Below are 27,938 nucleotides of genomic sequence, written 5' to 3'. Positions count from 1 at the left end.
TCTCCCTCCCCATCACCCCCCCCCCTCTCCCATCACTCACCCCTCTCCCTCCCCATCACTCACTCCGCCACTCGACCTCCCCCGCCACTCTCTCACTCCACACAAACCCCCTTCCGCTCTTCCCTCTGCCTCTCTCTCTCTGCCGCTCTCCCCCCGCCACCCCCCGAGCTCTCTCTCACCCTCGAGTATTTTCTATCTCGTTGAGTAACGCGCGCGGCTCCATTCATTCACGCGGCCAAGCAGCCTGTGGGGAGGGAGTGTGCGGCAACACCACACACCCACACACACGCCGTACATATATAGATGCACCACACGGAGCGAGGCCAGGCCAGAGAGAGGAGAGGAAACAAACAGCGCGGCGGAACGAGTTGTGGATAGAGACGACACGGGGCTATCGAGACAGACAGACGTCTACAGCACGGGTGGTGTTGTAGATAGACACGGACACTAATAGAGTGGCTGAAAGAGACGGTCACGCAACAGTCGCCACCCGCCACTTGAGTGGCCGTAGCGTCATCACGGCGCCTGTACCAGGCTAGGTGCGCTTTGGCAACAACGGAGAGACACACACACACGGACGAGGCACAACTCGCATGGGGATGGGCGCACAGGGCAAGCGCAGGTCTGGTGAGGGGCTCGTGACCAACGTGGAGCTGGGGACCGTGGTCCCGGTGACCAACGGGGTCCCGGGGTCCCCTCTGCCCGTCGCTCCCGCCGCCGCGAGGCCGACGTCGATGCCGGGGTCCCCTACGCGGGAGACGTGGAGCCGCAAAATCGAGTTCACTCTGGCGTGTGTGGGCTACGCCGTGGGTCTCGGGAACGTGTGGCGATTCCCGTACCTGTGCTACCGGAGTGGAGGAGGTGAGTGGCATCCCGTGAACCCCCTCTCTGGCTACCCCCTTGGCTGCTACCTCCTACCCACCCCCGACGCTTCTATCCATCCCTCCCCCTGTCTCTCTGTCTCCTACTCCCGTACACCAGCGGTGGTTATAGGGGTCTGTAACAGCACGCAAGGCCGCATTCGCCCGGCGATTTTCGTTCCTCGCGTAGATGATTTATTGCACATTTTTATGCAACAGAGGCGCACTTTAAAGACGTGTGGACTTGTTCAGGAGGAGGAGGCTTGCTGCTGCTGCCGATGCTATGTTGAGTGTTTTGGTTCAAGACGTTTTCATGGGCCCCCAATTTGTGACGACGATGATGAGTTGTGTTTGATATTCCACGTGGGGAGGAGGAAACCCACGACCCTTGCGCGAGGGGGCAACGCTCTACCCCCCCCGTGCAGATGGAAACAGGTGGCGATCAGTCCACGCTTTGCTGTACCCGTGTTGTCCTGGCGAGCCCTGGGGTATCATGGGGAACCTCGTTTCACAACATCCGTGCGTGGTCCATCAACCCTCGCTGCCTCCACGGTGCTGGGTTACATTGTAGGCAGCCCGGTTGGCTCGGTAGGTTTACGAGTTCGGATCATAGTTGGAGGTTGACTCAGCCCATCATCAACACCGCGGGTCGATAAAAAAAAGCACGTTACTTTGTGAAAAGAAACAAAAAGGTAAGCGGTAGTTCTCTTTATGTCGATGCTCGCCCCCGCCATAGGAATGTAGAATTACCCCCACATGCTCAGGGCTGTAAATGGGAGTCGAGCAATGCGCATTTTGAGCAGGGAAATTTTCCGATCTAGGTTCTTGTGTAATTATCGTTCGCTCCTCTTGCCGAGTAAAGCGACAGCTTCAGAAGCAGCAGCAGCAACAGCGTGGAGGTAAGGGCCCTGAGAGTATTTTGTATTTTACCAGGCAAGGCCCTCTGAGCTGCTGTACAGCTCTTTTTCAGAAGCCAACAGCACACAAATGATAGCCCATCAAAGTGGGTTATCACGTGGAAATATTTATAGCAACACACTTAACACTAAGCGTACGTTGCTTCTGAATGTGGAGAAAAATCCACGCGATCACGGGGAGAACATGCGAACTCCGAATATACAGCAGGCGTCAGGGGCTGGGGTCAAACCCATGCGCTCCTGTACACCGGGCGAGGTATTTAACATCTCGTTACCGTGACACCTGAGTCCACTCGTCGATTCCACTCGTTGTCGACGAGGTGAGATGGACACGGTCTCTCGCGTTGGCCACGGGTGTAGAGGGAGGGGAGGTTGTACGTTGATGTACGTTGAACTTCTTTCACGCCGTACGTAGCCAACAGCGCTAATCGTAGGTGCGGGGGCGTGGGGGAAGGACAACAAACTAAAGACAACAAGCAGCTCTAAATAAATGAGTTTGTCGATCTAGATCATTTAAAAGTGCGTGGCTCCAGTGGCTTCCTCATATCGGAAGGAAGAGCGTTCCAGACGGACGCAGAAGCGCATCTGAAAGCGTGCGATGCCGGTGACCGTCTTTGTTCGATGGCCAATCAAAAAAACCCCCGCCGCTCGTGTGACCGGCTGGCGGAAGACGAACGACGGCGATGAGGAATGTTAATTCTGTGCAAAATCCAGGTCGTCGCAATGCCCGCTGCACGCGCCTGATGATTGCTCGACAGCCCGCCCCCCCCCCCACGTGACGTGGTACCTCGCGGTGCGGACGCGTGTCCCACGTGCCCCACGTGCCCCACGTGCCCTTAAACTCAAGGCCGATATCAACTACTGCCACGTGTGTAACTGTTACTTGCAGCTGCGATTGTGTTTACATGCGTGCTTTGTGCGGCCGTGTATTCGTGCTATATTTAACAAAAAGTGTGCCTGCTGGATTCCTGCCAGGCTGGCTGGATTCCTGCCAGGCTGGCTGGCTTGCCTGCGGCCAAGTTTGCGTGAGCGATGAGACGCCACTGCAGACGTCTGCGTGATGTCGAGACATGCAGTTAAACCATCACATATTCATTGGCAGTTTAGCATGAGAAATAACAAGTTTTGCTGGCTGGCTGGAGGGACGGACGGACGGACGGTGACGACAAAGGCACGTGTGGGGATGATCGTTTAAGCACTATAATAGCATTAGGTAACAAAAACAAATCGCCTAGTATATCTATATTTTTTACTTTGGGGCCGTCCATAAATGACGTCACGCACCTGGGGGGGGGGGGGTCAGACATTTGTGACGATGTGTGACGAGGGTGGGGGGGTGTTTGAGAATGCGCAACTTTAAATAAATATAGACAACAAATTCTACTTAATTAAATAGACTTGTTAATAAGTGTTTTCTCCTACAACATCAGAGTGCAGCGCAACATTAAATACGCACTACAATGACAATAGTTTAAAGCGATTTTAAGCAGGCTTTTTGTTGGGGGGGGCAGAGCTTTGTGACGTCATATTTGAGGGGGGGGGGTCTGACTTTGTGACGCCGTGTGACGATGGGGGGGGGTCAAAAATCGTCCAAAATCGCGTGACGTCCTTTATGGACGGCCCCTTTTTCCGTTGTATGTTTTCTCTTTGACTGTTGTTTTTGTTAGCATTTACGTGCATTTAGTTTGGGGTTGGACATCTGTGAAAATCGAGCCACATCGCTCATCAGGGGTCCTTCGAGCTTGAATCAAACGGCTGTGTCGTTAGTAATGCATTTTGGTCGGGCACACGCAACAACGGCACATGCAACGTTCCCTACTGTATCTTAATTTGAAACATGCACAAGCTCTCCACTTAAAGCTGGTGTAAGCGCCTCCACAAGAACCCCCCGAGTGGAGGGTCTCTCCTAGAGGGTATTTGGCCTACTCTTCCATGCTGGCCAAACGTCTTGGAAGATGGTGGGAGTGCCCCACATTTTACCCCACCATAGGTGACATTTTCCCATCAAATAGCTTCTGTTGTACCCATTTGCACTGCTGAATGAACAGAGGCGTTTGGGTTTGGCCAGGGTGGTGAGACCGGGAAAGAGAAAGCATGGTTTGTCATCTCCAGGGTGTTTGTGCCAAGTGGTCTGATGGCGTGTGTCCTGTCACTGTGTTTGTGTCATCTTTTCACTGTGTGTCCGTCACGTCACCGTGTCAATTATGTCACTGTGTGTAAGCCACGTCACCGTGTCAGTTGTGTCACTGTGTGTAAAGCATGTCGGTGTGCGTGAGTCATGTCACTGCTTGTGCATGTCATGTGACTGCTTGTGTTAGTCATTTTTTACGTAAGCCATGTCATGTGACCTGTGTGTCATCATAGGTAGATCGGTGGCGCAATGGTTGGTGCGCTTTGAACCTGGATTCGATTCCTGGCCATGGTTGACATCTGCGCCGAATAATATCTGAATCAGACCCGGGCCTCCGCGAAGTCGACTCGCCCTTAAATATAGGGTCATGCACAAACCAGCTTCTCTTATGCTGCTGCAGAGCTGTGGACAGCAGAGAACAGGACACTAAACAAACGTCTGCACTCCCTCCCTGCCTGCACCCACCCGCATCGACCAGCTAGAGAATGGTACCAGGAGAGAAACCAAAATCTATTCTTGTACCGTCCTTCTTATACAGTGCTGCACCCAGATGTGAGTGCAGGCCCAAAGGCTGGAGGACAGATTATTATCACGCGAGGTCCAACTGATTGTTATCAACTTGTTGGAAATGCGTTATCGTCGTCGTCGTCGTCTTGAGCTACCGCTCTAGGTTGTGGACTTACAAACATAAACTTTACGTGGCGCCAGTGTGTGCCTCGGTGGGGAGCGGTGGTGCAGCGGTTAGGGCGCTGCGCTACGCACACCCAGCGACTCCGAGTTCCGTTCCCGCTCACGGCCACCAACTTCGGTGACGATTATCTGAACCGGTCCTGGGCCTCCCTTAGGTCAGAATCAAATGGGTACCCGACTCAGAATCGAATGAGTACCTGGTGCAGTGTACCGGCCGTGGTGCTGGCATCCCACCCCCTCGAGTGCTGCGGCTCATTCATCGGTTGCTGCTCGCTAACAGCACTTGCACCAAAAGTCTGTTAAGGCTATCTGAGGGATCTTTGTCTTTTTGTGTATCTTTGGTTGGGAGTGTTCTGGCCGTAACATGTGCTCACTAACAGCGCTTACACCATCATTCCTGCTAAAAGGCTCTGACTTTTTGTCTTTGTACCCTTGTGTGTGTGGTCGATGGGGAGTGCGTGGGCATTTGCGTGCCCGTGTGCCCATCGAAAGTGTTGAAATTCAAGGTGCCTGGCACAAGCGCCCTGGTAACTTCGTCACTGCCACTTCCGTGGCGAATAGGGGCTGTCATGGTAGAGTGCGTGGGCATGTATACTTGGGTGTTTATATAAATGTGTGTGTGTGTAACTTTGTGTGTAAGTGCGTGTGCGTGCCTTTGAATATAAAGTATTGTGTGTGGGCTTAAGTGGACGGGGATTGTGTGTAGAGAGCTCGTATATCTCTTGAGAGGTCTGGACGCGGTCCAATTATCAGTGGGCGGCGATGCTGCGGTGGCTGCGTTTTGAAGCCCCCATGCCCAGCTGCCTCATGCTGCCCATCTAAGCAGATTCTTGTTTTGCCGGATAGAGGGGGCGAAAAGGGGCAGAGCACAGGAGGATGTGGATCTCAGCGGACATTGCCAAAACTAGTGGTATACCAGCGGTGTCAAGATCGGCCTCTGTGGACGGAGGCTCGTGAAGGACGCTACTGGGCAGTTGGAGGAAGTCGCCCTCCAATAAAAGTGCAGGGCAGAGAAGCGACGCTCACAACAACGAGCGGCATGCCGGGTGGCTAAAACGCAGCAAATTGGCACAGTAGGGGGCACAGCTGGTGCATCAGCCAGCCAGCCATCTCAGTCAGTCAACCGATGGCACCTGGGTCTGTCCCGTGATCTCCTGCCAGCGAGCCTTCAACACTTCACTTGGCCTCTGCACATAGCCTGCCACAACCGCCTTTGACATCACGGCCACTGTGTGGCGAATGGCGGCTGGAGTGTGTATATGTGGAGGGTGCATATGTGTGTATCTAACTGGGAATTTGTGTACCTGTGTGTGTATATCTGTTTTAACTATGTAACAACTACGCAGGTACACACACATCACGTACATACGTGATGAGATCAGTTGACGTGCAGGAGTGAAATTAGATTATAGAATCGTGAGATTGTGATGAATTTCAACATTATCAGGAGGAATTAAATCAGCAGTGGCTAGTTTGTGGCTGCTGTTGATGGTGATACTGTCAACTATATCATGAGTTTTTTGTATGCAGTGTTTTTAAAACGGTTTAACACTCATGGTCAAAATTTAAAGTGGCAATCTTTTGCATAAACTGCATCCCGCCACAATGTGGAGTTTTACTCCTTGGGAGGAGGTGGCGGATCCATTGTTCTGCGTTGCATAACTGTCCTGGGAGCTATGCTCTTCAAGTCTGGATCTGTAGTACCATGTGGGAATTCCGCATAATCCGCGGATTGTGTTCTTGATGCCCTGCACATGGAGGACTTATTCATAATTCGTTATGAAATGTGCTTCCTTGCTCTCACTCCCTCTCTCTATCCCTCTCCCTCACTTCTTACTCTCCCTCACTCGCTCAACCCGAGCTCTTAATGGTTTGGTGTTTGCATTGTTTTTGTGCTGTTGGTCTATTGCCATTGTTCTCTGGTCTACAGGGCCATCAAGGAGGCTGTCTCTGGTGTAGGGCGATCAGTTTCAAAGACAGTGCATATCGTATTATTATAATTATCAAAGCACGTTTAGTTTGCATGTTTTACCTCAAGCATGTGTAGTTAACGCAGCCTTGATGCAGCCTTGCAAAATAAGGTGCCTATTTGGTGTTTGAACATTGTAACACTTCCTCTAACGACGAAGACGACGACTTGCCATGGGCATTGGCGGGACGATGATCGCAACCACGATTCGAAACGACGATCTCACGCGAGCCCCCTCCGCTCGTTTGTACTGAACGTGCAAACGCACCACGTGAATAGTCGTTCACTTAAAAAAATAGCCCCATATTTACTTACAGCTAGACAATACACGCATAACCGAGCCCCATGCATGTTTAATAGACATCTTTTTTTTCACGACAAGGCGCTGTCCCACTCACGCTGTACCTGGCACCTTGTTGAATTACCCACTCTGGTCGCGCACTGAGAGGTTTCATATTTCACCAACTGCAAATTGTTCCCTTGCTAATGGTACCCAAGCACGAACATGAGTTTTTCTCAACTGTTAGGCACAAGGGTTTCCCACGCATTGGCAGCGATATGTTAACTACCACGCCTGGTGTGCAGGAGGTCGTGGGTTCAATCTTGACCCTGACGCCTGTAAATTTAGAGTTTGGGTGTTCTCCCTGGGTTTGCGTGGATTTTTTTCCGGATCCTCCGGTTTTCCCCCCGACATTTAGAATCAAAATGCGTTTAGAGTTTTAGAATCAAATCAGAATATTTATTTATACTGGAGGAATCCGATGAACTATAAAGCTCTTTTTCACAGATGTCCAAAAGGGACAGGTCAGTATTTGGCTGCTATAAATTGCAACATAAGTCACTTTGTTGAGCTATCATTTGTGGATAGGTCGCTTCTGAAAAAGAACTATACAGGTTCAGTAGGCCTTACCTGGTAAAATAAAAATGAGTTTGTTTACTTTGGCATTACACGAATGAACGTATGAAGCGTATTGGGTTCCCGGGCGGTTACGTGGCCGAGCGGTAGCGTGCGCATGAGCCGCCAATCTGATCGACAGTGGACGGTTTAAAAAAAAAAACATTATTGCAAATTACTCAATGGCGTAAACGCATTACAACGTCGCTCATTCCTCCATCTGACAACGTATACCTGTCTGCGAAACATAGCGCTTCAGTGGCAGGCTCGCACTCTTTAAGAATTGTGCGAATGCAAATTGTGGACAAATGTAATTGGATGCATTATCTACATACAGAGAAGAATAAGAAATAAAAAAGGTCCATCCCATACAATGATCGATTTAGGAATTGTGGAATTGGGCAACTGTTCTTTGCGCCCACCACCCCAACCCCCCACCCACCAGCCAACTGGTTTACAAAAAAAACAAGCGGCCAAAAAAGTACAGACGATAACGATGTCTCTGCGGCCTCGCTCCGCCGTGGTCTGGTTTTGGGGGAATAAAAACAAAACCACAGTGGGAATACATTTAAAAAATGGACCTGCATTCTTGAGCCAAGTTTTAGGTCTGTGCAGGAATCTTGTGTATGGATTTCAGCGCAGGTCCGGTTCCTGCTAGTCCTGACCGGGTTAACGGTGGGCCACCCACCCCGCGCAGGATACAGAGGTTTACACATCATCGTTATTACCAGCGGCCATGGTCAGTCGGCTGCTGGATGAAGGCCTCCCCAGGCTGCCACCATCTCTCACGATGCTGCGATGTAATGATCCACCCATCAGCCCACACACCACGAGCTGATTTCATCATTGCTCTATCTCCCTTGGGTGGATGTCCTCTCGGGTAGCTTCCATTTTTTGGCTGCCGCTCCCATCGTTATTCTCGACTGTCGCACGTCATCCCTTTCGGGCAGTGCGCTAAACAACTGCGCCACACCTCCACAAACCCCCGCCGCCACCCCCTCAGCCTCCACATTAAAGTGGTGGCAGGAAAAAGTCTTGACGGAGTCTCAGGAGGGTCCAGCATTGCAACGTTTGGGGAGAATTAATTGACAGTTACAGAATGCAATTTACAGATTTGAGGCTTAACACATTTACAAAGCTTTCCTGATAAAAAATAAATAAATGTTAGCATTCATAAAAAGTAATTAATTGTAATGAGAGATGGCCACCCATTGGTGAGTCCTCCATCCAGCAGCAGTGTTATTGACCATGACTGATAATGATGATTTTACAAATTACAGAGGGAGGGCGACGTCGCGTGCGGGCCTGCTCTCAATCGCCGCTCCCACCCCTCGCGACTTCTCGTTGGGTAGCCATGCACAGCGGCCCGCGAATATTTAAGATACAAGCCTGCAAATTTTTTTAATCGCGCGCACAATAAGTTGGGGGCAAATCCACTAATAAAAAATCGTCATTTGTAAAACCCCTGCGAATGTTCACGGTTTACTGTACCTCCGAATGGATTCATTTCATTCTATGGAATGTTGCCTGAGGCCATTTGAACACTTATTTCTTGAGAACAACTGTTTGTTTGGATTGTTGTCGTTCCCCCACGCATAAGCGTGCCACGTAGGGTGCGAAACAAGTTGTACATATTTTGTGTCTTCAAAAATTACTCACACTGACACATTGTAACAAGTCACCTGCTTACTTTATTCACCTGTTTTTGCGCCAGTTATAGGCACTCTAACTATCTGTACGGTCACCTATACCTAACTTCTCCCCTCTCTTATCTATTCTGCACCTCACTGATCCTGCACTTAGCAGCTTCGCACCCAGCGACTCCGCACACAGCAGCTTGGCACCCAGCGACTCCGCACACAGCAGCTTGGCACCCAGCGACTCCGCACAGTGTCCTCGCACTCAGCGACTCTGCACACAGCAACTTCACATCTCCACCACTGCCCTCACCTATGCTCCCTCAGACCCGCTCACCTGTCTCTCCCGGGCGGGGGGTTCAGCCAACTCCCGCCCGGCGATGGCGTGAGGGTTGAGGTCCTGTTGACGGCTGCAGCGGCAGCGGTGAGACGTCTTCAATATTGGTTCCCGGCAACAACTCCCTTCGCTCACACACACTCTCCCGCTTATATCCCCCTGCTCATCCCGAGACCTCACGTGCTTTCACTTAAGCTGCCGCCAGGCCGGCGCCAGTTGTCACATTCATCTCTTATCATCACCCCCCATCTCCCGCCTAGGCCTCCGGTCACAGCGTAGCACCTGTTTGACCTCAGTTGCACCCGCTTCTCAGTTAATTACTGGCTGTTTGTCTGTGCAAACATCATGTTGCAACACACACACACCTGTTTGCCCTCCGTTGCACCCGCTTAACTCTGCGCACTGCGTGTTTCTCTCCCCTACACATACATACCATGAACAACGTACGCAGCCAATGGCACAGGATGGAAATATACAGTCCCAGTCCCCAGGTTACATAAGAACATACGTAATCATAATATTGTTTCGGCTTGTAGCGTGCCCCTGCAGCAGCATTGCCTTTGCGCTTGCAGAGAAGGGATGAAAATTGGCAGTGACGTTTGACAAGTAGCAGCAGTGACAACAACTCATGCCGTGGTCTTGTCGCCCGTCTGGCGATCATTGTGAAGGATATTGAGAGGAATGGATGCACATGATTCAGAGGCATTGACTTGACTCTTGTACAAGCTCTTCATTCGGGTTTGAGTCAACTTATGCTTGCTGGCTAATGGTTGATTTTTGGGTCAGATTACACAGGGGCCCCACCACCCCCCGGCCGATTACAATGCCCATGTTGTGTCGTACACCCTCCTCCACCCGATGATGGCAGCCAAAAAAAATACTTTGTCACGTGTTGAACAATAACGTTGGTCTGCAAAGAAAATATAATGATAGACTAAAACATATACAGGGACTCCTCTACTTACTAACGAGTTAGGTTCCAGAGGTCTGTTCGTAAGTCGATTTGTTCATAAGTCCAACTTTGCTCCTGCCGATTCCAAACATGTTGTATGGCATGTACACTAAACACGAGAAATGGCTTTAGAAGTTGCATAATCTCCTGTAGATGCCACTGGTGTATCACATTCTGCAGATGCAGATGCCACTGGTTTCTCACGTTCTGCAGATGTAGGTGACACCACCGCCATCTATTGCGCGACGGTTGAACTTATGACTCTCGAGTCCGAACAGACAACTGGACATGCGAGACAAGTTTGTTCATATCTCTGAAAGTTCGTAAGTCGGGTGTTCGTAAGTAGAGGAGTCTCTGTGTTTTTTATAGGTGGCAGGCGCCAACAGTGACTCGCAGAGAGAAAAGGCCTGGGTTCGATTCCCGACCCGGACGAATTTATGTGTGGAGTTTGTTCTCTCCTCGTTCTACATGAGTTTTCCTTTAATAACTAACAAAAAAAACGATCATTCTCTACCCGTGTTGGCAAAACATTCCAATACTTATCAACATACAGTACCTGCAAATAACTACAATTGGGATCGCACACAGCGGCAACAGCAACATCGCCACCTCCTGCGACACCTTGACAGGTCCCTCCTGAACAAGAGTCTTGAGATTCGGTGAGGCTTCCCTGGGTAAACAAGCGTCGTGGAGTAATACTGCGACAATATGTGGAGACAGCATGAAGTTAGGGTCACGTGAGTCCCTGCAGTGATGTCACTGGAATACTTCTGTGATTTGGAAGTCTTGTTTTTTATCATTAATGAAGGTTCAAACTCCTATGGGACATCCAAGGACACAGCCTTCTTTTTTGTAGCTACAAGATAAGAGTTGTTTGCTTTGTGGGTGGAGTTATCAATGTGTGTGTGTTGTATGTTTTGGAGGAGCAGTGGTCTAGCGGTTAGAGCTCTGAGCGCTGTGCTACGAACCCGGGTACCCGAGTTTGATTTCTGCTCGCAGCCAACGCCAGTGACAATTATCTGGACCGCTCCTGGGCTTCCCCTAGGTCGACTCAGCCTCAAATGAGTACCTGGTGCGGTGTGCAAACATCGCCACTAGGTAGACAAAGGCAGCCGGGCGTAGTGCTGGTCACCCACCCCCTCAAGTGCTGTGCCTCCTTCATAGGTGCTTGCTAACAGCACTTGCCCCAACAGTCTATTTTGCCTATGCGGGGGATCTTTGTCATTGTGTGTTTGTGTGGGGAGCAGTAATGTAGTGGTAAGTGTGCTGTACTGTGAACCCAGCGACCCGAGTTCGAGTCCCACTCTGGGCCAACATTGGTGACGAATATCTGAACCAGTCCTGGTTCTTCTGAACAAAAGAATGAAAGGGGGTGTGGGAGCGTGGAGGGGAGGTATGGGAAGCTGTGAGTCCCAGGCTACTGTGGGCTCGCCTCCCCATAAATGGGAGGCGATGAATAGTGGTGATGGTGGTGGTGGCTTATGCCCCCACTGAAGATGAAGAACATTTAAACCCGCAATAGGCTGGTCACGGCTACCTGATAAAAGTTGAAAGTGAGAATTTCACCATCGCTTGCAGTTGGGGTTGGCATTGTACACCCCCCCGTTCCCCCTCCTCCCCGCCTTCTTATGCCTATTAGAAATAGGTGTGGTTCATAGCTGTTGCTGCATTGGGCACAGTCCAGACCTCAGAAAGCCTGGCTGTTGGAGGAGGTGTTCCCAGTAGCTGAGAGAAAGCGACAGGCCCACTACCACCATCTCCGACAATCAACTTTTGAGAGTGAGGAGGTTTACCACAGCCTTCGCTCGAAGGTTCGGAGAACCATGCGGCGCTGCAAGGATGAGTGGTGGTGGCGGGTTGCAGAGGAGATGGAAACTGCCTCAGCTGCTTGTGGTCCCCAATCGCTTTTCATTTCCATCACAAAAATTACTGGCAGTGCCCCACCTGTCACTGTCATGAAGTGAAAGGGTAGGAATCCAATCTCCAACCCACAGGAAACGGTTCTTCAGGTTTGCTGAGAATTTTTGTGAGGTATTGGAGAGGGGAAAGTCCTTAGCCCAGATACAAATCATGAGGTAAAGGTGGGACTGACCCTGCTGGGGCTGTTGTACTTGGAGGAAGTAGTCACCCCCTGTGAGTGGTTGGCTGATGTGCCATCTGTTGAGGAAGTACAAATAATGATCCAGAGACTGAGATAAGGGAAAGTGTTTGGCAGAGATTACCTCACAAGTGAACTCCTGAGGGAAGGTGCAATTTTATTCAGGCTGCCATATTATTGCAACTGTCTGGACCAGAAGAGCGTTTCAGCAGGATTGGAAGGATACCATGGTGATCCACTTTTATAAGAAGAGTGACCGCACTGATTGTAGCAACTACCACAGCATCTCCCTCCAGTGCGTCGGGAAAGGTGCTGGCAAGAATTGTTCAACATTGCCTTGCCAGGCACTCTTTGGAAAGGCTTGCGGAGCCCCAATGTGGGTTCAGGTCAGGGCAGTCCTGCACAGATGCCATATTATCTGTCTTTCTGCTGCAACAGAGGTGGAAGGAACTTCCAACCAGACCTAAATCTCTTTTCATTGACCTGGTCAAGGCCGTGACCTACTGTCGGCAAGCCTTCGACAACTTCACGTGATGGCCTCAAGCTGCACCTAGCCTGGCACAAGCTCTGCGGTGATGTCACTGCCACTTTGTGGCGATCAGCGGCTGTTGTTTTGTTCTGTGCGTGTCTATTTTGGTGAACGGTCACGTGTCATTGTGTGTCTGAGCATTGCATGGTGGGGAGCAGTACTGTAGAGGTTAGCGCGTTGCACTCCAACCGGCGACCCGGTTTCGATTCCCCTCGTGTGCCGTGACGGCCTTGATTGGTGCTACTCAGTAACAGCACTTGTCCCAACAGTCTGTCATGGCTATACGGAGGATCTTTGTCTTTGCATTGCACCCCTGAGCCCGTTTCCCTCTGGTGTCTTGTCAGTGTCTTCCTCCTCTGCATCTATTAATAGACGTGCTTCGGAGCTGCACTTTCCCTCGCGACCTGCCATGGTTATTGCCTTTGTCATTTGTCTGCGTGTCAGTGCGTGGTTCTGTGGTTGTGAAGGCGTGTTTGTGTGTGGATGTGTACGCGCGTGGGCGTGCCGGCATGTGTAACAAGTGTATGCGTGCGTCTTATGTTCAGGTTTGGTTCGTGCTTTTTATTTTTTATTTTTTGCTGTTACCAGGTTTCTCTGGTTTATGTTACCAGGTCTCCATAAAAAATAATTTATTGCACAGTGGGTTGTATCTGTGCCAAAATAGCGTCTTACCGAACCAAAATGTGTGTTTCTTTGTGTGTGTGTGTATGTATATAACACATCTGTGGGGTGCAGTGGTGTACGCGCTGCACTACGAACCCGGCGTCACATTTACAATTCCCGCTCATGAACAATAACAGTGGTGAATATTTGAACTGGTCCTGGGCCTCCCATAAGTCGACTCTGCTTTAAATGAGTACGTGGTGCATTGTATTAACATCAGCACTGGGGAGACAAAGGCGGCCCTGCCGTGGTGCTGACCACCCACCTCTCTCGTTTGCCGTTCCGGCCTTCATAGGGCGCCACTCGCTTATGGCGCTTGCTCCAACAGTCTGTTGAGGCTGTATGGGGGATCTTTGGTTTAATCATACTTGTATCAGGATCAGAATATTTATTCATATTGCAGCAATCCGATGAGCTATAAAGCTCTTTTTCATAGATGTCCAGTTGGGGCTCAAAGGGTTTTACTCGTAAAATAGACTTTTGATTAAAAAAAACTTACGAAATTGCGTCTGGGTGGCACAGTGGTAATCCTCGTGCCGCGCGGCAAGAAGCGCCTGGGTTCGACTCCTGTCTCTTGCGTGGATTGAGACTCGGTGAGAATTTCCCAGGTAAACAAGCTGTAGTAAAAAAAAAAGTTATTATTAAAGTACGCGCATCAGTAAGTTGGCAGACGCAGAGTGCAGTCGCCGTATTTTTCCAACATAAATCTCAGTCCTTAAATCCATAACACCTGGGTCTGTCTTGCAGAATCCTGCCAAGTGCTTGGAATCTTTTAAAGAGCCTGGGGCCGTTTGCCCCCGCCCACCCCCCGGCTTTTGGCGAGACTGGGTGGAGAGATCTCTGTATACGCGCAGCCTTCGTAGCCCCAGCTCTATGCGTAACCTCTTCCCCACCCACAACGACTTTGAGAACAATTACCAGGTTGCCCTGCATGGTTTCACAGCAACAGCAGTGGCTGGGACAGAGAGGGAGGTGACGTGATGGTGGATGGGGAGATTGGGGGAGAGAGAGTGTGGCAAGGCAGAGTGGGATAATGGTGAAGGAGAGAGAGACTGAGAGTTGGTGAGATTGTGGGATGGATGGACACAAGGAAGGGGAGAGAGAGGGAGAGAAAGTTTAGAGATATAGCGTGATAGAGGAAGGTGGAGTGGAATATGAGAGAGACTTGCAGAGAGGGAAGAGGAGGAAAATGAGAGAGGGAGTGGGAGGACAGAGTCAGAGTTTGTGGATGAGGAGCAGGATGCGGTGTTTGTGAATTTGCACGCTGATTCCATCCTAGGTCCCTCCCTCGATTCAGAGTTCCCTAACCCCTACCCCCAACCGTGACCCCCACACTGACACCAGCCCAGACTCTGGCCTCAAACATGTGGTGACATTGACACACACGTGCCCCGGGTTCATATACTCACACCAATGTACACGTGTGTGTGTGTGTGTCCCTCGCCCCACCGTGTACCCCTCGTGTGCAAGGTGCATTCCTGGTGCCGTACGTGGTGATGCTGGCGCTGTGCGGGATCCCGCTGCTCTTCATGGAGCTCTCCGTGGGGCAGTACACGCGCCTGGGCCCCGTGCACGCACTCGCCAGGCTCTGTCCACTGCTCAAAGGTGCCAAGAGAGGGCAAAGGCCAAAGTCTCCCCCTCCCCCCGTATATCCCTTACGCAGGGTGGTGGGGCAAGTGCTCTGTAGGCGTGCACCTATTTAGAAACGTGCTTTTAGAGTATTTGGCTGCTATACATTTCCACATGATAAGCCACTTCGTTGAGCTCTCATTTGTGGCGAGGTCGCTTCTGTAAAAGAGCTATATAGCCCAGCGGGCCTTCCCTGGTTAAAACAAATAAATTCATCATTTTAAGTCCGGCACGGCGTAGCGATTGGGTAGTGTGGCCAGCTGCCGTACCTCCCCAGCAGTGATGTTTACAGCACCGTGTCAGGTACTCAATTAAATGTGAATCGACCTAGGGATGACCCAGGACCGCTTAAAATATTTTGACGCTGATGTTGGCCCCGAGCGGGAATCGAAATCTACGCGCCGGGTCCATAGCTCGGAGCGCCAACTGCTGCGCTATGTCTCTCCATATACACGGATGGATGTAGATTCACACGCAAGCACACGCACCCACCAAAACACACACACACGTACAATAACAAAGACCAATGCACGGGCGACCTCGGTTTGAGTGAGTGCCTGGTGTGGTATGTAAACATCGCCAATGGCGGGGGGGGGGGGGGTAGCCAGGCCTGACGTGACTGACGACACCACCACTTTCGTGCTTGCACTGCCGTGGTGACCTTCACAGTTGTTTCGCTAACTCGGACACACACACAAAGACAACGATTCCCCCGTATAGCCTTTAATGACCGTAGGGGCAAGTGCTGTTAGCTCGCATCTATGAAGGCCGGCACGGCACACGAGGGGGTGGGTGGCCAGAATCACGCCCGGCCGCCTTTGTCTCCCCAGTGGCAATGTTTACACATTGCACGAGGTACTCACTTGAGGCTGACTCGACCTAGGGGAAGCCACTGACCGATTCAAATAATCGTCAACGTTGTTGGCCGTGAGCCTGATTGTAATAAAGCAGCTGCTGCTGATCGTGAATATAAAACACAATAACTGCTGGCCGGGTTTGCACTTGGGCTTTACTCGGGGAAATCAAACTTTTGGTTCCGATAACGCTGCTGCTGATGATGGACGGTCACGACGCTGACAGCGCTGGTGGATGTGTTTTACGACGGCATGCGCACGCAGGCGTGGGCGTGGCCACGGTGGCGATCTCCTTCCTGCTGTGCACCTACTACAATGTGATCGTCACGTGGGCGCTCTACTACCTCTTCCGCTCCTTCCAGAGCCCCCTGCCATGGTTCTCGCCAGCCGGGAGCGCGGCGGCGACAGCTAATGGAAGTGCCGCCATTTCCGCGGCGCTGGCAAATGCGAGCAGCGTGGCGATGTCGCGGAACCAGAGCTTGGGCATCTCCGCCAGCCAGCACTACTTCGAGTGAGCGCACGGTGGAAACTTCTAGCTTGCGCCAGCGTAAAGTGTAAAAAAAAATTATGATTAAAAAATAATCTGATCTTTTTTAGTATGGTGTCATTCACGATGATTGCATCTTTGAGCCGATTGCAATTGTATGTATGTTTAACTTCTTTCGCACCGTTCGTACCCAACCGTGCGGATCGGAGATGATATGTATCCTTCACATATCCGTCCAATTAGCACGGTTGGCTACGTACGGTGCGAAAGAAGTCTCACAAAACCGATTGGCCCCGACGGCCATTGAGGAATTCATTGCATACTTTTGGGGCAGCATTGATTAGGTAAGAGCAAAAAATTTGGACCAGATTCGACATAGAGGGCTTCATCAGCAGAGTCAGGCTTGTTGGAACATATGCTGGTGTGCTGCCAGATGTTACAGGCAAAGTCTCTTTTTTAAGATGCGGGTCCTAGTTCCATGCAAAATTATGTAATTGCGTTGTTGTGGAGAATACAATTAATGTCGCTGTAAATCGCTGTAAATTTTATGACATATGCACGGTTTTCGCCTCGCAGCATGGGGGATAAACCACAGACGAGCGGGCAGGCAGCTAGTACTAGCGCCAAAGATTGCCCAAGCTCTGCCATCCTACCACAGACAAAAATAAACTATTGAGCTGTATAGTTCTTTTTCAGAAGTGTCCTGGCCACAAATGATAGCTCAACGAAGTGGCTTATCAATTCCAAATATACAACAGGTGTCAAGGTCGGGCTGGAACCCACAACTTCCTGTATACCAGGCGATGTGGTTAACATCTTGCCACCATGGTGCCATCAAAGCAGGAAGGCAGACCAGTACCGGCGTAAAAAAATTGCCCAAACTCTGGTGCGCTACCATTCTTCATCCCCTCCTCCTTAACCCCCCGCCCTCCCACCCTCCTCCCGCTGTGGTGGTGGTCCCCCCTTTCATCTCTTGATGCCATCCCACACCTGCCCCCACGCCCCATACACAGCCACACAGTGCTGCAGATGACCGGGGGTGTTGAGGACCTGGGCAGCATGCGCTGGGAACTGCTGGGGCTGCTGCTTCTCGCGTGGGTCCTCGTCTACTTCTGCATCTTCCGCGGCGTAAAATCCACGGGCAAGGTGAAGGCGGCAGGCAGCACCCCCCTGGGGGGGGGCCTTCGGCCAATCGGAACAGCCGATCGGTCAGCTGAAAGATTATAATGGATTACTTCGTTGTGGTCGATTATTTGTTATTTTAAATTCGGTTATTTTTTTCAATTAGGTTCATTTTATCATCTCAATTTATACATTTTGAACCGTGTAATATTTTTGTTTACTGTTTTGTGTATCTCAAATGTTAATCGTGTAATGTTGTTATGTTTACGTGTGAAACGCTGTGTGACGATTGCATTGTAAAGTGGCTCTATATTAAATAATTAAAGTTTTATTTATTACTGAGGCCCCCTTCCCACATCCTGGCCACCCCACACCAAGGCAGAGGGCAGGAAACCCCCGCGGTGCTGGCACACTGTGGCTCTGGCCATACCGCCATTCCAGGCCCAACAGTGTGTATGACCCACATGGAGGATCTTTGTCTGCATGCAGGTGGTGTACTTCACGGCGCTCTTCCCTTACGTGGTGCTGTTGGCGCTGCTCATCAACAATGTGCAGCTGCCGGGCGCCATGAACGGCATCCGCTACTTCCTCACCCCCGTGTGGGGGCGCCTCACTGAAGTGCAGGTGGGTGAGAGCCCAGCCCAGCCCAGCCCCCCCCCCCCTTCACTTCCCTCGCTCACCCAGGGGAAGACTAAACTATAAACTAAACAATTTTTTGAATTTTACCAGGTAAGGCCCACTGAGCTTACGTAGCTCTTTTTTTCAAAAGTTATAGCTCAGCGAAGTGGCTTATCGTGTGTAAATGTATTGCAACGCATTATGTTGATTCTAAATGTGGAGGGAAAAACCAGAGGACCCGGAGAAAAATCCACGAGAACACATGGAGATAGGCGCACTGCAAATTCCAAATATACAGGCGTCAGAGTCGGGATCGAACCTACGACCTCCTGTATACCAGGCAAGGTCGTTAACCTCTTGCCACCGTGGCAGCAGGGGATTGGGGGGGGAGCAAAAGGGCTGCGTGCATTCCTCATCGTCACCATCGTGGAAACCATCGCGGTCAACATAGCTGCCATCGTCGTCACCATCGGAGTCACCATCAGGGCCCGGCACGGTGCGTGAGGGGGTGGACGGTGTGTCTAGCTTATCCAGAGCACTGAAACCCAGGGCCCCCCCTAATACTTACCCCCCCACCGCACCCCCACCCCACCAGGTGTGGGTCAATGCCGCCGCTCAAGTGTTCAACTCGATTGGCGTGAGCTTCGGCTCTCTCATCTCGCTGTCGAGCTACAACAAGTTCAACAACAACATCCTGCGGTGAGTGGCCCAGCCACTAGAGGCCGCTGTTTCCACCGCAGGTGAATCAAGTCACGAGTGCGGGTCGGACTGAATCGCGGGGCCCCCCTAAGTCGCGGGTGGGGGGGGGGGGCGCTGTGTGTGTAATGATTGGTGGGTCGCCGTGTCGGCTCGTCGGACCGCGTGCGTCGCCGGATCACACGGGGATCTGCGAAACTGCCGGATCACGGTGGGCCAAGAGGGGGCAGCACGGCAAGCGGGTTCGTGAAGCACCCATCGGAATCGTGGGAACTTCTCGAGTGTCACACGCTCGTATGTGAAGCTGTAGTAAACTGGCCGCGTTTAGCTCATTGCGCGGCAACTTGAACGGTCGCATCAGGTGGCGGAGGGGTTTACAGCTCACACCATTGACCTACGTGACTATCTGATCTGAAAGAATCGATTACGAATCGCGATTATTAGGGGGCTCGCCTAGAGAAACAAAACGGCCACGTTGATCGGAGAGTTTCCCATGGCCTCTCCGGCAGAGCCGCTATCCCAGCCTCCCCGGGGCCTCCACGGCGCCGACGGTCGACACCGCCTCCCGTGCTGTGCCTGGCGCGCGAGGCGCTGTGGTTATCATCAGCTGATTTGAACACTCCCGAGGGCGAGCATCACAGAATCGTCTGTGCGTGTGCGTGATTGTTCTGCCATGTTGTCGTCGTTGCGGCTGTCTGTTGTTGTAGGGACACCCTGGTGGTCTCCCTCACCAACTCGGCCACCAGCATCTTCGCAGGTTTCGTCATTTTCTCGGCCATCGGCTACATGGCCCACATCCACGGCCTTCCCGTCAGCGACATCGCCACCGACGGTATGGCCCTGCCATCACCCACTACGCACCTCTGCTCACCACTACTCATCACTACTTCCCGCACCTCCGATTAGCACAGTTGGCTACGTACGGTGCGAAAGAAGTTAAACATACATCCTCGCTAACCTCTGCCATTCTCTACACTCACCCACTACACTCCTCTACCCTCACCTCTACCTTCCTCTACACTCAACCACTACTCTCTACACTCAGCTCTGCCCTCCTCTAAATTCTTCTAATTGCATGTGTTGATTTTGTTGTGTGCTATGAAGAAGGCCCATTGCCTGAAACGTCACCTATATTATATATACTTACCCTCCCCCCCCATTTTAAGGCCATGGTGTTATTTACGAATGGAAATTGAGCTGCCGTGCAACACCTGCCACCCCACCTCTCCTTCCCTCCATGAGCTCTGTGCCGACTTGAAGCCTATGCGCGAGGCCTGGTGTCGCCCTCCCAGTTGAGCTGTGTACGCACAAGCGGCCCTAACCCAGTGCCCGCACCACCTCCACTCACCTGGATGGGCGCTGTGCCCACCCCCTGAAACCCGTTGTGCCGGTGGGGAGGTTTAACGGCTGACACCCATCGACTGCCTCCCCCGCCGTAGAGAATGGGGCGGCACATCCGAATTTTTCCAGCCAAAATCTGAACTGGGTTCACGATACGGGAAAAAATATTTTACTCCCCCACACCCAGCACACCACATCCACCATACCTTTCGTTATGGCCCGTTTATTATTTGTCATCGCCATACTTACTAGAGTTACGAAACTCCAAGAATGGTTGTCTAATGCGTCCATGTGCTCCCCCACATTGTGCGATGATTACGGTTGCTGCTGCTGCATCATGAAATTTTGTCTTGGCTTTCTAATCTAGGCCTAGGCCGCCCTCCGCGATCCTATCCCTTCTCCTGTCGGCCAGTCTACCCGGGGAAATATTCAGTGAGAAACACGAATGCCTCCCGTATGCACACTCCCAACACGCGCCCAGCTTTGTTGATTCGTCATCGATTTTTTTCGGGTCACATCATTCGCGTGAAGTAAAACGTCATGTCGTTACACACCCCTCCTCATACCCGACGCGGCCAGTTAATCAAGTTGTCACGTGATGGAACAACATGAGAGTGGCTTATCACGTAGAAGTGGATCTAAATGTGGAGGGAAAAACTGGAGGACCCGGAGAACATGCAAACTTCAAATATAGAGCAGGCGTCAGGGTCGGGATCGAACCCACCATCCCCTGTATACCAGGCGAGGTAGTTAACATCTCGCCACAATGACGCCCCTGCATAATGATGCTGGTTGTAGCCACCAGCGAAAGGTCAGTACTCAATTGTTAAACCGTGTGCGGATAGCTCTCCAGCATCGTCACCAACAGTGGTACTGCGGAAGCGGTTCCACATCAGCCGCAATTCTTCGTCACGTGACAAAGTTATCAATCGGCCGTGTTGGATGGTGGAGGGTGTACAACGCGACGTGTTACTCAACGCCAACGGTCGGACCCCCAAAAAGAATCAAACGCGACTCACTATATCGGTTGTGATGTCCGACTATTCGCGAGCGTTAATTGTCCATGCTGCGAGATTGTGGTGCGGGGGGGGGCTCGGTGGGGGTTGGGGGCCGAGGGGGAGGTGTTCCAGGAGAGCGGGGGAGATGCTAAAAGTGTGGGGGGGGGGGGCGGCACCGTGTGTGTGTGTCGCTCAGGCCCGGGGCTCGTGTTTGTCGTGTACCCGGAGGCGTTCGTCACGATGCCCGTGTCTCCCTTCTGGGCGGTCTCCTTTTTCTTCATGCTGCTCTGCCTGGGCCTCGACTCCCAGGTGAGTTTTGGTTAGCTTCAGTGGAGGGTGGTCGTGCTACCGAATGCCTCCAAATGAGTGCGTGGTGCGGCGGTGTGCAGTAAATATCGCCACTAAGGAGACAGAAGGCGGGCCGGGACGTGCCGGCCTTCAGAGGTACTCGCTTAACAGCACTTGCACCTAAAAGTCTGTTAAGGTTACGCAAGGGATCTTTGTCTTTGTGGTGAATGTGTTTGCAGGCCATCATATGTGCGTGTAAGATTTGCATGGTGGAGGTGATGGTATATGAGTGAGTGCGTGTGTGTGTGTGCGCGTGCATATTTGTAAGTTCGTCGCGGTGGAGGTGATGGTTTATGGGTTGGTGTGTATGTGTGTGCGTGCATGTATGATCTCCATGGTGGAGGTGATGGTTTATGAGTGTGTGTGTGTATGTGTGTGCATAAGTTCGCCATGGTGGAGGTGATGGTGACGAGCCTCATGGATGGCTGCGGCCCAGCGCTGCTGCGCCATCTCAAGCGCAAGGAGCTCGTCGTACTGCTCGTCTGCTTCGTCGCCTTCCTGCTCGGCCTGCCCAACGTCACGCAGGTGCCGCCCACACCCACTCTGACCACCAGCGCTGACCACTAACGCTGACCGGAGATACCAACACTAGTTCCAACATTGACACGAGCACTATCCCCAATAACTGACTTTGGCACTAACACTCGTACTATAACGCCAGCACTCACCACCAACGCTTGCATCCGCACGAGCCCAATATCCGGTAATAAAACGCTCGCGCTATCGTTAACGTGGTGAACAGCAGCAACCATCGCTGACAAGGATCCCCACACAGACACTAAAGCTTAACGCTGTTTAACACTCAAACTGATTGCCGTCACCAACACTTAAACTAGTCTCGACACTTATCACTGACACCACGAGTACCGTACTCATACGGATAGCCACTATGCCAAGCACCAACATGAGCATTAATAATCGCACTGACATAGACCCAGTCATTGACGCCCGGTCAGGTTTCAAGTATCACGCCACAAACCTACTTCCTGTGCTTCTGCCTCCGGTGGGGGAGGGGCACCTGTCGCGATCGCACAACGGAGATCTCCGTGCAATCCACCAACCCCGCTGTGTGTGCCCCCTCCCCATCCTGCAGGGAGGGATTTACGTGTTCCAGCTGATGGACCACTACACGGCGGTGACGTCGCTGATGTTCCTCGCGTTCTTCGAGGTGGTGGCCATCTGCTGGCTCTATGGTACGTGCGGCGAGATGTTAGCTGCCTCGCCTGGTATGCGGGTGGTCGTGGATTCGATCCTGACCCTGACACCTGCTGTGTATTTGGAGTTTGTGTGTGTCTCTCCCCATGGTCGCGTGGATTTTTCTCCGGGTCCCCCGGTTTTTCCCTCCACGTTTAGAAACGTGCGTTTTAGTGTGTTTGACTGCTGTACATTTCCACGTGATAAGCCACTTCGTTGAGCTATCATTTGTGATAGCCTGGTCGCTTCTGAAAAAGAGCTGTATAGCTCGGTGGGCCTTCCCTGGTTAAATAAAAAATAAATTGTGTATATATAGTTTATTCCTCTACGTCAGTGTGTTCTTCACTCATTTTCAGAGGGGGGGGTGTGCAAGGGCCACCGCCACGCATTTGAACGCATTGGGTTTTTGACAGCACGATGGGGTAGCTTTCACATTTGTGTATTGTCGGGGGCTGCATGTCAGGGGCTGCACTTAAGGCCACCAGGGGCTGGCAGCGGCCCTCGGGCCTTACAATAAAGATCCTCGCTCGATAACATCATCGTCATCCTCCAAGCTGCCGCCATATCCCTCGCAGTTCGGCGACACCACAGTCCACCCGGCTCCCGCTCGCGAGCCACAGGGGTTGATCGGATGGATAGTGAGTGAGCACGGCTCATTGCACGTGTCCCTATTCAGGGGTGGAGCGCCTCTCCAGCAACGTGCAGGAGATGTTGGGACGACCGCCGAGCATCTTCTTCCGCGTCTGCTGGCGGTTCTGCGCACCGGTGCTCGTCTCTGTGAGGACCTCTCCCCACACACGCACAAAGACAAAGATTCCCTCTCCGTATAGCCTTCATTAGACCGCTGGGGCAAGTGCTGTTAGTAGATAGCACCTATGAAGGCTGTAAGGGCACACTAAGGCCAGAAGTCTCTTTCATAGACGCACGCAGAGATCGATAGATTTGCATATAAATCTATAGTCCTTGATGCCCATAGACTGATTGGCAGCCATGGGCTTGCATAGCGAGGCACATAATTTGGTGATGCTGTGCTGGAAGTGGTGCACAAATACAATCAACAACAACAACTCAACGCGCTCATCAACATCACTGTGGCCTTAAAAGAAATAAAAATGTATGATCTGTGTCGCCCAATGGCACTGCTATACAGAACGGTCGTTGTCAGAATAGTAGCCAATTTTATATTCATATATTTATACATTTACATATTTATACACTTTCAGTCGGGCTCGTTCGACAAAGTCACCACCACGAGCATCAGATCTCAAACGGGGCGACACAGTGGCAAGATGTTAACTACCTCGACTGGAATGCAGGAGGCCGTCGGTTAGATCTCGACCCTGATGCCTGCTGTATATTTGGAGTTTTCGCGTCTCTCCCCGTGGTTGCGTGAATTTTTCTCCGGGTCCTCCTGTATTTCCCTCCACATTTAGAATCAACATCATGCATTTAGACTATTTGGCGAGGTCGCTTCTGAAAAAGAGCTATTTCGCTCAATGGGGCTTACCTGGTCAAATAAAAAATAGTACAGCTTATTAGTTTTTGGGACCTAACTTGGCCCCCCACCTCACAGGGCATCCTGGTGTTCAGCATCGTGCGGTACAAGCCGGCGCGCTACGGCCACTACGTGTATCCAGGCTGGGCCGAGGCACTGGGCTGGTGCGTGTCGCTTCTGTCCATCATCTGGATCCCGCTGGGCGCTGCCCACACGCTCTACACCACCCCCGGCTCGCTCAGACAGGTATGCGCCCACACCCACGCTTGCCCACGCTCACCCACGAGCCCACCCACGTGCTCACCCACGTGCCCACCCACTCGCCCATGCTCGCGCCCACACCTGGGGTGGTTACACGATGGTGCCGGTCACTCAAGTGGCTGTGATGCGCCCGGAATTGGTAGGCGGATCTCTGCGTACGCTGGAGACTTCATTAGGTGCTCGCTAACAGCACTTGCCCCTACAGTCTGTTAAGACTATACGGGGGATCTTTGCCTTTGTACTATGTGTGGGGGTTGGTGGTACAGTGGTTAGCGCCGCTGCTGCGCTACGAACCCGGTGACCTGCGTGCGATTCCCGCACACGGCCAACACCAGTGACGATTATTTGAACCGGTCATGGGGCTTCCCCTTGGTCGATTCAAATGAGTACCTGGTGCAGTGTGTAGTAAACATCGCTACTGGGAAGACAAAGGCGGTTGGGCGTGGTTACTGACCACCCACTCCCTCGTGTGCCGTTCTGGCCTTCATAGGTGCTACTTGCTAATAGCACTTTTCCCAACAGTCTGTTAAGGCTATATGGGGGATCTTTGTTTTTGTGTGTATGTTTACCAGTGTGTACGTGTGACATTGTATGGATGTGTATGTGTGCCAGTGTGGGTGTACGGGTATGTTTGTGTTCCATCGGTGTAGTGGTTAGCATACTGCACTACAAACCCGGTGACCCGAGTTCCATTCCCGCTCTCGATCATTAACAGTGGCTAATATATTATAACTGATCCTGGGCTTTCCTTAGGTCACCTCGTACCTGTTGTGGTGTGTAAACATCAGCGTGGTGGAGGCCAACCACCCCCTTTGTGTGCCGCGTCAGCCTTCATAGGTGCTACTCGCTATAACAGCACTTTCCCAACAGTCCGTTAAGGCTATACGGGGAATCTTTATCTTTCTGTGTGTGTGTTTGTATGCGTGTGCGTATTCATGTGACTGCGGGTAATGTCGGCAGCCAACCCACGCTTAGACATTGCGCACACACACACGTGTTTATTTGTGAATAGTTTTGCGCTCTGTCTCTGGACATCTGTACGAGAGGCAAATTCCCCCCCCCCCCCGGGGGAAGTTGCTCATTCCGCGCCTTCCATCACGTCGCCCCCCCCACCGCCACCGCGGCAGATTCTTGGCAAACGACACGGGGGGTTGTGGCAGGTTGGGGTGGGTTGGGGAGTGGTGAAGGGGAGTGAATCACCAACAACAAAGCATGCTGCCTGCATCACGCCGCGTATTTCTCCGTCTCGGCTTAAACGCCGGAGTCTCTGCCGGCTGCACCAGTCACGCGACTCATGTAACGCCACGGTGGCTAGGAGATGTTAACTACCTCGCCTCGTACACAGGAGGTCGTGGCTTCGATCCCGACCCTGACTCCAGCTGCATATTTGGAGTTTACGTGTTTCTCTCCCCATGGTCGAGTGGATTTTTCTCCGAGTCCTCTGGTTATGCCCTCCACGTTTGGAAACGTGCTGTACAATTCTACGTGATAAGCCACTTCGTTGAGCTATCGTTTGTGGCCAGGTCGCTTCTGAAAAGAGCTGTGTAGCTCAGTGGGCCTTATCTGGTAAAATGAAAAAGTAAATAGTTTAGTTTCTTATCAGACTCTCAGGTGCTAAAATGCTTGCGATTTCCAGCGGCCGCACTTGACATCTCCGCGATGAACCTCTCGAAAGTGCGAGCTCGTCGGATTTTCCGAATTTCTGACATCGGCGTCAAACGCTGAGGATTCCTAAACGTGCCGAACTGTGTAGCCTTCCAGTCGTGGGCAGCAGAGGGCAGTGCAGCAAAAATCTGTCGTAATGTATTACGCTTCAGACGTTTATGCTCCCCCACCCCACGTGCTTAACCAACATGACGGAAAAAGTACATTTAACTATCTCGCCTCGTATACACAGGTGCTACATGATGTCATCATCCAGCAGTGGATTTCCGTGTACACGATGAACGAATGTTTGCCAAATAAATAAAAAACTTGCTCCCAAAATTACTTCAATTGTATCCCAGCTGATAGCAACATGGCCCCCCTATACTGGCAGGCTGAGGCCCACTCGCAGGCCCGGTGCTGTAGTCATTCTTGTGCCGCACAGGAGGGGCAGCTGCCACCGGGGGAGTCCCGAAGGCCAAAGAACTGCAGCTGGGCATTGGAACGATTGCTATGAGAAGTGACGGCTGCTATGAGAAGTGACGATTGCTAGGAGAAGTGAACATATGACACTTTTGATTTGCTGGGGCAATTGTGCAACCTTACGACTGCAAAAATCCCCCTACTTCCTTCTGGGCACCCCCCACCCCGCTCCCGCCGTCCGGGACTCAAACCCCCTACGTACCCTCCCTGTTTCCCGCGCAGCGCCTCTTGATCTCCATCACCCCGCTGCCCATCCATGCGCCGCCCGCTGACCACGCCCCGCCGGTGGGCGCCGCGGTCGCGGAGACGGAGGAGGAAGAGGAGCTGGGGAAGCTGCTGATGGTGTCGGCCACGGGCCAGGACTCGCCGCCTCCCCCTTACAAGGCCGACCCCTCGGGGGTCAGCCTCCCCCTGCGTGACCTCCCCGGCCCCGTGCAGTCGTGATGGGTCGGGGAGCTCCTTTCTGGGAGCTCCGGTGTTTCGTTTCCAAGGAAACTCTTATAATTTTTTTCTCTCTCTGCGTTGTTGGCAGTAACATTTTTTTAGCGTGCGGTGGAGGTGTCCGGCGAGTTTGGGGAGGGGTGCAGGGGGGGGGGTGCAGGGGGGGGGGTGCCGCGCTGATTGCATGAAGGGGGATGAGATGGGGTGGGGGGGGCGCAATTGATAAGAGTGTGGAGAGATGCGTGGAGGTGTAAGGCATGCACAGTGCTCTAGGTGCACTCAGTTTTTAAACGTGGGTCCAAACTCTGAGCTGTTTAGAGAATTTCTCAGAATTCAATTTTATTTTTTGTCGCCAAAACCCTCGCTGATTCGCACCGAATGAACGACGGCACAAATCTGGTGTGATGCCGCATGCTCCGGATTATAAGACGCTCGGGAAAGTACGAAGCACTTCGAACTTGTGGCTCGTGTCAATGAAGCTGTGTGAATCTGGACAGACGGACACACACACACACCGGATCTTAAAATGGACAACCAACTTTTTCCGTAAAACACAGGAGGGAAAAGAGTGCATCATCCAATCCGGAGAATGCTGTAACCACACCCACCTCGAGGGGCGATGTCCAGATGCCTCGAGGTGAAAATCGAG

The 27,938-nt window shown here is 52.0% G+C and overlaps 1 protein-coding gene across 2 annotated transcripts; it reads left to right on the top strand.

The window, feature by feature from the left end:
- The first annotated feature begins 43 nt into the window (after nt 1-43).
- LOC116939216 (sodium- and chloride-dependent GABA transporter 1-like) lies at nt 44-27,432 on the top strand. Of its 2 annotated transcripts, XM_032947358.2 has the most exons (13): nt 44-861; nt 15,149-15,283; nt 16,426-16,672; nt 17,662-17,794; nt 18,260-18,394; nt 18,984-19,087; nt 19,792-19,916; nt 21,620-21,732; nt 22,156-22,296; nt 22,865-22,964; nt 23,642-23,742; nt 24,539-24,706; nt 27,071-27,432. In XM_032947358.2, exons 1-13 carry the CDS (start codon nt 594-596, stop codon nt 27,290-27,292), a joined length of 1,992 nt encoding a protein of 663 aa, XP_032803249.2. In that variant the 5' UTR covers nt 44-593; the 3' UTR covers nt 27,293-27,432. The 2 variants fall into 2 exon arrangements, with proteins under 2 accessions (XP_032803249.2, XP_075918691.1); XM_076062576.1 differs by lacking the exon at nt 44-861 and having other exon boundaries at nt 15,147-15,283; nt 16,524-16,672.
- The last annotated feature ends 506 nt before the right edge of the window (nt 27,433-27,938 follow it).

This window comes from Petromyzon marinus, chromosome 5 (genome assembly GCF_048934315.1).
Source record: "Petromyzon marinus isolate PM22_M1 ecotype Great Lakes invasive population chromosome 5, UKy_Petmar_22M1.pri1.0, whole genome shotgun sequence".
In the NCBI taxonomy this organism is placed as follows: Eukaryota; Metazoa; Chordata; class Hyperoartia; order Petromyzontiformes; family Petromyzontidae; genus Petromyzon; species Petromyzon marinus.
This window is presented reverse-complemented; position numbering and strand designations above follow the sequence as displayed.

What these genes read in the sequence shown, in the direction of transcription:
- LOC116939216 (XM_032947358.2), top strand. Translation starts at nt 594, where the DNA reads ATGGGGATGGGCGCACAGGGCAAGCGCAGGTCTGGTGAGGGGCTCGTG. An exon ending in GCGCACCGGTGCTCGTCTCT is followed by an intron (nt 23,743 to 24,538) that starts GTGAGGACCTCT and finishes CCCACCTCACAG; the next exon opens with GGCATCCTGGTGTTCAGCAT. An exon ending in CCCCCGGCTCGCTCAGACAG is followed by an intron (nt 24,707 to 27,070) that starts GTATGCGCCCAC and finishes TTTCCCGCGCAG; the next exon opens with CGCCTCTTGATCTCCATCAC.